At 48.8% G+C, this 12,337-nt stretch overlaps 1 protein-coding gene across 2 annotated transcripts in view; it reads right to left on the bottom strand.

The window, feature by feature from the left end:
• The window catches only part of MEMO1 (mediator of cell motility 1), a 97,975-nt gene that overhangs the window by 59,490 nt on the left and 26,148 nt on the right, over window positions 1-12,337 (bottom strand). For both annotated transcript variants that reach the window (XM_038772059.1, XM_038772060.1), the window contains exon 2: window positions 7,052-7,133. In XM_038772059.1, coding sequence (XP_038627987.1) covers window positions 7,052-7,133 — 82 coding nt within the window. The remainder of the gene's footprint in view (window positions 1-7,051; window positions 7,134-12,337) is intronic.

Below are 12,337 nucleotides of genomic sequence, written 5' to 3'. Positions count from 1 at the left end.
AAATAAACAGAATAATAGATGTGTACACGTATACACAAGTGCTGGGGGGAGGGGGTAGAGCAGAGAGAGCGAGTCAGGGTGATGCGGTGGGGGAAACTGAGGAAAAGAAAGGCTTAGTCTGGGAAGGCCTCTTGGAGGAGGTGAGCCTTCTGTAGGGCTTTGAAGGGGGGAAGTGTGATTGTTTGGTGGATTTGAGGAGGGAGGGCGTTCCAGGCCAGAGGTAGAACATGGGCCAGGGGTCGATGGCGGGACAGGCGAGAACGAGGCACAGTGAGAAGGGTAGCACCAGAGAAGCGGAGTGGGCAGGCTGGGATGTAGAAGGAGAGAAGGGGGCTGAGGTAAGAGTGGGCAAGGCGATGGAGAGCTTTGAAGCCAATGGTGAGGAGTTTTTGCCTGATACGGAGGTTGATAGGCAACTACTGGGGTTTTTTTTTTTTTAGGGGCGGGGGTGACATGCCCTGAACGTTTCTGTAGAAAAATTATCCGGACAGCAGAGTGAAGTATGGACTGAAGTGGGTAGAGACAGGAGGTTGGGAGGTCAGAAAGGGGGCTGATGCAGTAATCCAGTCGGGATAGGATGAGCAATTGTACTAACATGGTAGCGGTTTGGATGGAGAGGAAAGGGAGGATCTTGGCAATGTTGTGAAGGTGAGACCGGTAGGATTTGGTGACGGATTGGATATGTGGGAGTCCCCTTCTAAACTGTGAGCCCGTTGTTGGGTAGGGACTGTCTCTATATGTTGCCAACTTGTACTTCCCAAGCACTTGGCACAGTGCTCTGCACACAGTAAGTGCTCAACAAATATGAATGCATGAATGAATGAGAGAGTGGAGTCAAGGATGACACCAAGGTTGCGGGCTTGTGAGGCGGGAAGGATGGGAAAGTTAGGGAGAAGACAGGGTTTGGGAGGGAAGATAAGGAGTTCTGTCTTGGACATGCTGAGTTTTAGGTGGTGGGAGGACATCCAAGTAGGGATGACCTGAAGGCAGGAGCACATGCAAGCCTGGAGCGAGGGAGAGAGAATGGGGGAGGAGATATAGATTTGGGTGTCATCCGCGTAGAGATGAGAGTTGAAGCCGTGGGAGCGAATGAGTTCTCCGAGGGAGTGAGTGTGGAGGGAGAATAGAAGGGGAACAAGAACTGAACCTTGAGGGACTCCCACAGTTAGGGGATTGGAGGGGGAGGAGGAGCCTGCGAAGGAGACTGAGAACAAACGGCCAGAGAGATAAGAGGAGAAACAGGAGAGGATGGAGTCAGTGAAGCCAAGGTCAGATAGCGTGTTGAGGAGAAGGGGGTGGTCCACAGTGTCAAAGGCAGCTGAGAGGTCGAGGAGGATTAGGATGGAGGAGGAGCCACTGGATTTGGCAAGAAGGAGGTCATCTAGAGGGGGCGAAAGCCAGATTGAAGGGGGTCCAGGAGGGAGTTGGAGGAGGGGAATTCGAGGCAGAGAGTGTAGACGACTCGCTCCAGGAGTTTGGAAAGGAAGGGTAGGAGGGAGATGGGGCGATAACTGGAGGGGGCTGTGGGCTCAAGGGAGAGTTTTTTTAGGATGGGGAAGACGTGGGCATGTTTGAAGGCAGACGGGAAGAAGACGTTGGAGAGTGAGTGGTTGAAGATGGAAGTTAATGAGGGGAGGAGGGAAGGGGAGAGAGTTTTTATAAGGCGGGAGGGAATGGGGTCTGATGTGCATGTGGATGGGGGGCACTTGAGAGGAGGGAGGAGATCTCCTCTGAAGATACTGCTGGGAAGGATGGGAAAAGTAGAAGAGGGGGCCAAAACGAGCGGGGATGGAGGAGGGAGAGGGGTGATTTGGGGGAGCTCAGACCTGATGGTGTTCATTTTCCTAATGAGGTAGGTGGCCAGACTGTTGTGGGTGAGGGATGGGGGAGGGAGAGGGACAGGGGGCCTGCAGAGGGAGTTAAATGTCCAGTACAGCTGACGAGGGTGATGGGCATGGGTGTCAATAAGGGAAGAGAAATATTTCCCTGACTAAGCCCTCCTTTCCTCTTCTCCCACTCCCTTCTCCATCACACTGGCTTGTTCCCTTTATTCATTTCCCCCTCCCAGCCCCACACCACTTATGTACCTATCTGCCATTTATTTATTTAATGTCTGTCTGCCCCTCTAGGTTGTAAGCACGTTTTGGGAGAAAAATCTGTCTGTTTATTGTTATATTATACTCTCTCTAGAGCTTAGTACAGTGCTCGGCACACAGTAAGTGCTCATTAAATACGATCGACTGACTGACTGACGATCTAGGCCATCCCCACTATCCTCTTGTCATACGGCATGCCCCCACTGAATGGCAAACTCCTCCCCACTAGATTGTAAACTCCTTGTGGGCAGGGAACTTGTCTACCAATTCTGCTGTATTTTACCCTCCCAAGCTCTTAGTACAGTGCTCTGCCCACAGCAAGTACTCAACAATTACCATGGCTCGACTACTGTTCTTAGACTATTTCATTATTAACCAAATTAGTTGAGGAATGCCTATCAAAATGGTTTAATTGCCACACATGCAACTACTGCAAAATTCCTTGCAAGTCACTGTTCTAGATGCTTCTTTGCAAGAAACAACCTCATAAAGCTGGAAAGCAACCTCTATCTTAATAGAATACATCAAAATAAATAAATAAATGTGGAAATTTCTGCCTCTATGCTTGGAGGGGAGCTGTTTTTAGGCTAGTTGAATCTTTGGAGGTTTATACCCACACAAAAGTTGCTTTTCAACTTGCACGCTTTAGACAAGCACTGAGAAATTTTAAAAAATAAATGACCGAGAGGGTAGATCAAAAGAATGACAAATGTGCCCACTTAGCCCCAATACAGGGAAGAAGCAGAAGGCTAAAAAGAGATAAGGCCTATCTGAGACAAAACAGACTCCACGAATACTGCAAGGGAGGTATGAAGTGTGAGTCACCATGGCCATGGGGGATAATGGGACAAAGGAGAAAATCTGAAAATGGACTTATCACCAAATATACACAGCCAAAAAAAAAAAAAAAAGTTGATGACACGTACAGACTTGCCAGAGAGTATGCATTTAGGATTTTCGAGTAGTTGGCAGGCACTTGGATTCCTAGTAAGGAAGTAAGTTATGGAAAGAAAAACGAGAGAAGGGGCATAAAACACTTTTTTCCCCAACGGCCCTGAATCTGTAAAACAAGGCCTTTAAAGCCACATTATTTCACACTTGAGAGATCCTTAATATTGACCTTCGTGTTCCGGGGGAGGAGCCCCGTGATCGCTGTGTGAGACGAATTCTCATGCCCTGCCTGCCCTTCCCTGATAGGAAATCCCACCAGGACAATGACAGGGATTAGGTGCTTATGGGTGGAAAGCAGGGAGGTGAAGCCTCTATAGCGGCACACCAGTTTGCCAGCTCCCCTCTAGAAACAAACAGCTGAGGCTAGAGAGATACGGGAATCACAACAAAAGAGCTACTTCTCTATCAGCAGAGTGGGGCGGGACCACTGCCAAAACTGTAGCGAACGATTATCTCCCAACTTTGGAATTAATTCTTTGGAGGGAAAATAAAAAAAAAAAGGAAGTAGCGTCACTTTGGCCAGCTGCGTAACCGGGGATTGTTAACGCTACACAGTCAGACAAGAGAAATGATCACCTCCAAAGCAGTTTACTCTTCTTTAATGACCAGGTTTAACCGTTAACTAGACGCAGAACCACCACGAGACCCGGGCCCCGGGCCCTGGAAAGATCCTTTACCAGGAAGTCTGGCGTCCCGAGAGGCTCTTGGGAAAGGCTACCCTTGGCGGGGGGTGCTCAGAATTTGAAGGAGCACTTTGGGAGCAAAGCGGAGATAATTCCCGGAGATTATAAACCCTGGAGATAACTGGGACTTTAGGCACGGACAGAAGGGCCGCATACTCCACGGTCCATGCAGGGTAAATTCCATCCCTCCTCTAGACTGGAAGCGTCCTGCGGGCAGAGAACGTGTCCGCTAATTCTGCTGTATTATATTCTCCCAAGTGTTTAGCACAGTGCTCTGCACGCAGTAAGCGCTCGATAAAATAGCTCTCCCATCCGCCAAGCTAGCTCTCTTCCTCCCTTCAAGGCCCTACTGAGAGCTCCCCTCCTCCAGGAGGCCTTCCCACACTGAGCCCCTTCCTTCCTCTCGCCCTCGTCCCCCTCTCCATCCCCCTCATCTTACCTCTTTCCCTTCCCCACAGCACCTGTATATATGTATATATGTTTGTACATTTTTATTACTCTATTTATTTATTTATTTTACTTGTACATATCTATTCTATTTCATTTTGTTAGTATGTTTGGTTTTGTTCCCTGTCTCCCCCTTTTAGACTGTGAGCCCACTGCTGGGTAGGGACTGTCTCTATATGTTTCCAACTTGTACTTCCCAAGCGCTTAGTATAGTGCTCTGCACACAGTAAGCGCTCAATACAATTGATTGATTGATTGATAAGTTGACTGATACCAACTCTTGTTGTATTGTGCTCTCCCAAATGCTTAATACAGTGCTCTCCGTCCTCCCTTTGGCCCGGAACATCCTCCCTCCACATATCTAACAGACAATTACTCTGCCCCCCTAGACTGTCAGCTCATTGTGGGCAGGGAATGCGTGTTTATTGTTCTACCGTACTCTCCCAAATGCTTAGTATGGTGCTCTACACACAGTAAATGCTCAAGAAATACGATTAAATGAATGAATGAGGGCCTTACCAAAGGCCCATCTCCTCCAAGAGGCCTTCCCTGACTAAGCCTTCCTTTGCTCTCCTCCCACTCCCTTCTGCGTCACCCTGACTTGCTCCCTTTATTCATCCTCCCTTCCAACCCCTGAGCTCTTTGGCACTTATCTGTAATTTATTTATTTATATTAATATCTGCCTTTCCCTCTAGACTGAAAGCTCACTGTGGGCAGGGAATGTGTCTGTTGTACTCTCCCAAGCCCTTAGTACAGTGCTCTGCACAAAGTAAGCGTTTTGGGGTTTTTTTTTTGGGGGGGGGGGTTGTTTTTTTAAATGGTATTTGTTAAGCGCTTACTATGTGCAAAGCACTGTTCTAAGCGCTGGGGGGATACAAGGTGATCAGGTTGTCCCACGTGGGGCTCACAGTCTTAATCCCCATTTTACAGATGAGGGAACTGAGGCACAGAGAAGTGAAGTGACTTACGCAAAGTCACACAGCTGACAATTGGCAGAGTCGGGATTTGAACCCATGACCTCTGACTCCAAAGCCCAGGCTCTTTCCACTGAGCCATGCTGCTTCTCTATACGATTGAGAGAAGCAGCATGGCTGAGAGAAGCAGCGTGGCTCAGTGGAAATGAGCCCGGGCTTTGGAGTCGGAGGCCACGGGTTCAAATCCCGGCTCCGCCAATTGTCAGCTGTGTGACTTTGGGCAAGTCATTTCACTTCTCTGTGCCTCAGTTCCCTCATCTGGAAAATGGGGATGAAGTCTGTTAGCCCCCCGTGGGACAACCTGATCACCTTGTATCTACCCCAGCGCTTAGAACAGTGCTTGGCACATAGTAAGCGCTTAACAAATACCACCGTTATTATTATTATTACGATTGACTGCCATCAACTCAGAAGTAAACCGAAGATGTACGGCTTTCAGGAGTTGCGCCATTTTCTCAAGTACCTCTGTCACCAATGGAGGCAGCGGGGCAAGGCCCGAAGGTACCCAAGGCAGGAGGTAACACCGACCTGATGTTCCCAGAACCACTGCCGGCTTTTACTTCCAGGTTAGCAGGCCTACAAGCGGTCCCGTGACCCTAGGAGGCCACAGGAAAATCTTGGGAACTTTTGGGAATTGGGTGGTTGACCTTGGTTACTGACTGGCACACTCTCCATAATCTCTCCCAATGCCCTTGCTGCCCAAGGAAGACGAACAGGTGGGATCCTTCTCCTTTGCCCAAGAGGAGAGAATACATATTGGTTGGGCAGCAGGGCCAGTACTACAGACTCGCATTTTAATGGCCATTTACCACACTACAAACCTTCTGGGAAAACAGAGTGGCGTGCCAGTTGGTACTTGTTAAAACTCAAATTTCTCCAGTCCTAACTACATTGTTCTCAAGGACAGGCTGATCACTGAATCTTGGGAAGAAAAGTGATTCCCCCAATTGGTCATCACCCCCCATTGGAAGAGTGCCACTTGCTTCATGCAGTGGCGCTGGTCTTTTTTACTTTACATGTTTTTCCAGACGTGTACCTGGCTATGAAAAAGATCTGCTATGATCTGAAACAAAGATAAGGAAAGCAATTCTCTGCTACAAAAAACAGTAGCCCCTGTTACCCAGCCATCCCTACACAAATGAAGGCCCACATAACCCACAAAAACCCACTCTAACCCCCTTGCCCCCAAACCATGGAGTCTTTTCTAGATTGCCTGGTTCCATGCAGCATTTCACTGACATCATTCATGAAGAACGGGCTGGCCAAACAGGGCCGCATTAACCCTGATTCCACGGAGGAACTTCTCAAGGCCCCGTGTCTTCACCGGCCTAGTGGGCAGTTTTTTGGTTTTTATTCGTATGTTTTTTTTAAAAAAATGGTATTTGTTAAGCGCTTATACGTGCCAGCCATTTTCTAAGTGCTGGGGTAGAGACAAGGTAATCAGGTTGGACACAGTCCCTGTCCCACACGGAGCTCACAGTCTCAATCCCCATTTTACTGATGAGGGAACTGAGGCTCAGAGAAGGGAAGTGACTTGTCCAAGGTCACTCAGCAGACAAGGAGACAGACCCAAGTCATTCCGACTCCCGTAGCCAGTAGGCCACGCCGTTTCTCTCGAACAATCAGCTGTCCAACCGCACTGGTGGGTGAGCCTCGACAGTGACGTAGGACAGAGCAACTGGCAGACGTCACGCCGCCACTCAATCAGTCACCCTCCCTACGTGGCTCCGAACCAAAACCGGTCCCATCAACCAGACTGGGCGTCCAGCAGGAGAGGAAATCCCACCCACCAAATGTTCCTCCTCCGCCCGGGTCCCCCTCGGATTCCCCCATCCCGCTCTGGGGGATGGTTCGCGTTCAATGCGGGGAACGGCGAAGATGAGGATTCTGAAAACTTACGGTGCAATAATGGCTCTAGCAGGTCTTTTTGTGGACTGGACTTGTGAGAGCCAACCTTCCAGTTGTGCATTCAGCTGAGGTCCTGAGAAAACATACAAAAAAAAAAAGGGGGTGGGGGGAAGGGGGAAAAGACAGAATGAAGTTATGAAGTAATGGAGTCATTTTATGCAACCTGAAAAAAGTCTCATAATTTGGCTACTTGCAATGTCCCATATCAGAGTTGGCCAAGATGAACTCTTCAGTGCTACGATAAATAGTTACCAGCTGCCGTGGTGGGAACTTCTGTTGGACACTCTCATCCTGTGCCTCCTCCTCCCCTGACAAATGCCACTCTCACTGCTTACAAAAATAATCTTTCATTTTTCCCTCAAAAACCGCAGGGAGGAAAGGATTAGGTCGTGGAGACAATTATAATAATAATAATAATGGCATTTGTTAAGTGCTTACTATGTGCAAAGCACTGTTCTAAGCGCTGGGGAGGTTCCAAGGTGATCAGGTTGTCCCACAGGGGGTCTCACTGTCTTCACCCCCATTTTACAGATGAGGCAACTGAGGCCCAGAGAAGTGAAGTGACTTGCCCAGAGTCATACAGCTGACAGTTGGCAGAGCTGGGATTTGAACCCATGATCTCTAACTCCAAAGCCCGGGCTCTTTCCACTGAATTATGCAAGTGACTAGAGAATACGACACCTAAGAACGGAAGAAAGACCGTAAGCTCAATGTGGGCAGGAAACATGTCTATCGACACTGTTATAATAATAATAATGATGGTATTTATTAAGGACTTACTATGTGCAAAGCACTGTTCTAAGCGCTGGGGAGGTTACACGGTGATCAGGGTGTCAATCAATCAATCAATCGTTTTTATTGAGCGCTTACTGTGTGCAGAGCACTGTACTAAGCGCTTGGGAAGTACAAGTTGGCAACATATAGAGACGGTCCCTACCCAACAGTGGGTCCCTGATTAAGTGCTCTGCACACAGTAAGCGCTCAATAAATACGATTGAATCAGGTTGTCCCACAGGGGGCTCGTAGTTTTAATCCCCATTTTCCAGATGAGGGAACTGAGGCCCAGAGAAGTGAAGTGACTTGCCCAGAGTCACACAGCTGACAATTGGCAGAGTCGGGGCTTGAACCCATGACCTCTGACTCCAAAGCCCAGGCTCTTTCCACTGAGCCACGCTGCTTCTCACATGCTGCTCTGCACAGAGCAAGCGCTTAACAAATACCATTAAAAAAAAAGGTTCACATGCCATTATGGTGTAGTCTCCCAAGCGCTCCGTACAAAGTGCTTAGTAAATACAATTGATTGATTAAAGAAAGTGCCGTTGATGGGTCAGAACGATGGTTCAGCCAACCCTTTATTCTGTCTCTGCCAAAGACAGCTGGACACCCGAAGGCAGAGGCACCATCTCCATGGGAATCGAGGGGGAACTTCCCCCGCGGACTTTTTTGGGCGGGACGGGCAGCCGGCCCCACTGTCCAAACTGGAAAAGGGCCCAGAGATGGAGCCGACATGGTAACCTTGCCCCCCCACCTTTTTTTTATGGTATTTGTTAAGCGCTTGCTATGTGCAAAGCACTGTTCTAAGCACTGGGGGGAAACAAGGTGATCAGGTTGTCCCACGTGGGGCTCACAATCTTAATCCCCATTTTACAGATGAGGTCACAGGCACAGAGAATCAATCGATCAATCAATCGTATTTATTGAGCGCTTACTGTGTGCAGAGCACCGTACTAAGCGCTTGGGAAGTACAAGATGGCAACATATAGAGACGGTCCCTACCCAACAGTGGGCTTACAGTCTAGAAGGGGGAGACAGAGAACACAACCAAACATATTAACAAAATAAAATAAATAGAATAGATATGTACAAGTAAAATCAATAGAGTAATAAATATGTACAAATATATATACATATATACATGCTGTGGGGAAGGGAAGGAGGTAAGACGGAGTGGGATGGAGAGGGAGAGGAGGGGGAGAGGAAGGAGGGGGTTCAGTCTGGGAAGGCCTCCTGGAGGAGGTGAGCTCTCAGTAGGGCCTTGAAGGGAGGAGAGGAGAGGGAGAGGGAGAGGGAGAGGGAGAGGGAGAGGGAGAGGGAGAGGAGAGAAGACAAGACAAGACAAGACAAGACAAGACAAGACAGAAAAGAGAAAAGAGAGAAGTGAAGTGAAGCGACTTGCCCAAAGTCACACAGCTAACAAGTGGCAGAGTCAGGATTAGAACCCATGACCTCTGTCTCCCAAGCCCGGGCTCTTTCCTTCTAGACTGTGAGCCCACTGTTGGGTAGGGACTGTCTCTATATGTTGCCAACTTGTACTTCCCAAGCGCTTAGTACAGTGCTCTGCACACAGTAAGTGCTCAATAAATACGATTGATTGATTCCACTGAGCCACACTGCTTCTCTACTGCCGGGTGGCCGTGACCCCCGACCCGGCCTCGGGATCTGCGGAGGTCCCTTCACCTCCCCGGGCTACGGGGCTGGACCAGAGGCCTGCCGCTGACCCCCGGCTCCAGCAGAAGCCTTGCCCGTCCAGCATTGCGGCCCACCCACCACCGGTTGAGCTGGCGACCATGCACCAGCCTAATCCACTGAGCCAGTCCCTCGTGTCCGGAGCGCTATACTAAGCATTTAGAAAAGCTCGGTAGCAGTCGGGGACAGACTCTCCAGTGCCTTCTTATCCTATCCCTTCCCTTTTTCCTTTTCCTCTCCCCTTCCTTCCCCTCTAATTCTCCCCGCTTTCCTCACCACCCCTATTTCTTCTCCATCCCATTTCTCCTCTTCTTTTTCTCCATCCCCAAGCCGATGCCCAGCCCCTAGTTGATCCCCACACTCGAAGTGCCAAGCTGGCCACCTTGCTTAGAGGGACAGTGCCGTGGTTGTTGGGTAGGGACCGTCTCTATATGTTGCCAACTTGTACTTCTCAAGCGCTTAGTACAGTGCTCTGCACACAGAAAGCGCTAAATAAATACGATTGAATGAATGAATGAATGAATGGCTGCTGTGCTGCTTCAGAGTTTAAGAATTCCTAACTTTCTCCCTCTATGTTTCCCATTCCCTTTGGCACCCATTAAGGTCTTCTCATCCATCAACATACCCAAACCGTTCCCGAACCTAAGATTCCTCCTGCCTGCACGGCTTCCTAGGATAACAAATATCACGTGTTCACCACCCACCTTGTGAAGAAGCGTTTCCTTTTGTTTGTTTTTTAAACCAACCCGTTGCGATGGATCCCCATTCATCTTAGTGCTCTGGCATTTGGTGAATTTCCAGTCTGCGTCTGCCCTGTTCCCCACCTCCACGATTTTGTAAATTTCAATTCTGACCCTTTCCAACCTTTAGGCACTGAGGAAGATCCGAGGCAAAGAGGGAACCCATTCCCCTTTGGAAACACTAGGCTGGAACTGGTTATAACCCAAGTTCAAGATGCTTGACCAACTTTGGGAATGTTTGGTTTGGCTACATTTTGATTAAGATTCCTGACCCGGGTCTTAAGATCCTCCATCAAATGCCTCTTCTATCCTACCTCCCATCCACCTTCATTTCCAGCCAAGCATCATTTCTTCGTCCCGGAACGTCCTACACCCCCTCGTAATTAAACCACGTCCACCTCCGTCAAAGACCTTCCTGATTGACCCTACATCAATCAATCAATCAATCGTATTTATTGAGCACTTACTGTGTGCAGAGCACTGTACTAAGCGCTTGGGAAGTACAAGTTGGCAACACAATCGCCACAGACTATACATGACTACATGTATAGTCATGTCAATCATCAATGACGCCTTACGTGCAATGTTACATGCATCTGTCTTTTGGGTTTTTTACGCCTTTTCAATACAAGTTTCTATCCCTGGCTTACAACCATCGCACAACGCACACTTCTCGGGGATACAACCAACACTACTTGCTAACCTACCTCAGCCACCTTCGCTCCATTTCACCGTTACAACCCATCACTGCAAGCCAGTCAGTCCCCCCGCAAGCCCCCAGTTGCTTTCGATTCCCCATTCCGCACGCTGAATTTACCACCCCCGCCGTCTCCCCACTCTCCCCTCCCGCTCCAGTGCTTTCTTTTTCAAAACTAGCCATTGTGTTGCCAGAGACCACCGTTACAACACAAATGCACAAATCCATCTGCGGCCCCGCCTTCCCACCCTGACCAAAGCTGCGGGCCAGGGTCAGCTGGGGAGTGGCAGGGGGCAAAGGATACGGTATGGTCACCTCCTGAGATGCCACCACCGCTGCCTTCCCCGTGACTTTGACGGGGGCAGGGAGACAGGCTACAAAGAGGCTGGGGAATGGGGACAGCTGGTACCCTAGTAGCTGCATTTGTCACTACCGTTAGTTGGAAAAAAGAAAAAAAAAAAACACTGGAGCACCAGGGGTGTGGGAGGACAATGGGGGGGGGGGCCACGTTTGGGATGCAGGTAGGAGGTAGCAGAAAAGCCCTGGAAAGCGGGGACACGATGATCCCCCTCTCCATCCCCCCCGTCTTACCTCCTTCCCTTCCCCACAGCACCTGTATATATGTATGTTTGTACATATTTATTACTCTGTTTATTTATTTTACTTGTACATATCTATTCTATTTATTTTATTTTGTTAATATATTTGGTTTTGTTCTCTGTCTCCCCCTTCTAGACTGTGAGCCCACTGTTGGGTAGGGACCGTCTCTATATGTTGCCAACTTGGACTTCCCAAGCGCTTAGTACAGTGCTCTGCACACAGTAAGCGCTCAATAAATACGATTGATTGCTTGAATGCATTTTTACTGGACAACTGCACTCAGCGGTTACATCGCTGCTAGTTCTGGAACCAAAATCAAACAAATCACATGGCTTGCGCCCCTTCCTTCCTCTCCCCCTCGTCCCCCTCTCCATCCCCCCCATCTTACCTCCTTCCCTTCCCCACAGCACCTGTATATATGTATGTTTGTACATATTTATTACTCTATTTATTTATTTTACTTGTACATATCTATTCTATTTATTTTATTTTGTTAACATATTTGGTTTTGTTCTCTGTCTCCCCCTTCTAGACTGTGAGCCCACTGTTGGGTAGGGACCGTCTCTATATGTTGCCAGCCTGTACTTCCCAAGCACTTAGTACAGTGCTTTGCACACAGTAAGTGCTCAATACGACTGATTGATTGATTGAATGCATTTTTACTGGACAACTGCGCTCAGCGGTTACATCGCTTTTAGTTCTGGAACCGAAATCAAGCAAATCGCATGCTTCTCCGGGCACGTATACCCCACGGCACAACTACTCAGTGAGCGC

Source organism: Tachyglossus aculeatus, chromosome X1, assembly GCF_015852505.1.
Source record: "Tachyglossus aculeatus isolate mTacAcu1 chromosome X1, mTacAcu1.pri, whole genome shotgun sequence".
Classification (NCBI taxonomy): domain Eukaryota; kingdom Metazoa; phylum Chordata; class Mammalia; order Monotremata; family Tachyglossidae; genus Tachyglossus; species Tachyglossus aculeatus.
Note: the sequence above shows the minus strand (reverse complement) of the source record. Positions and strands in the feature narration are given on the sequence as shown.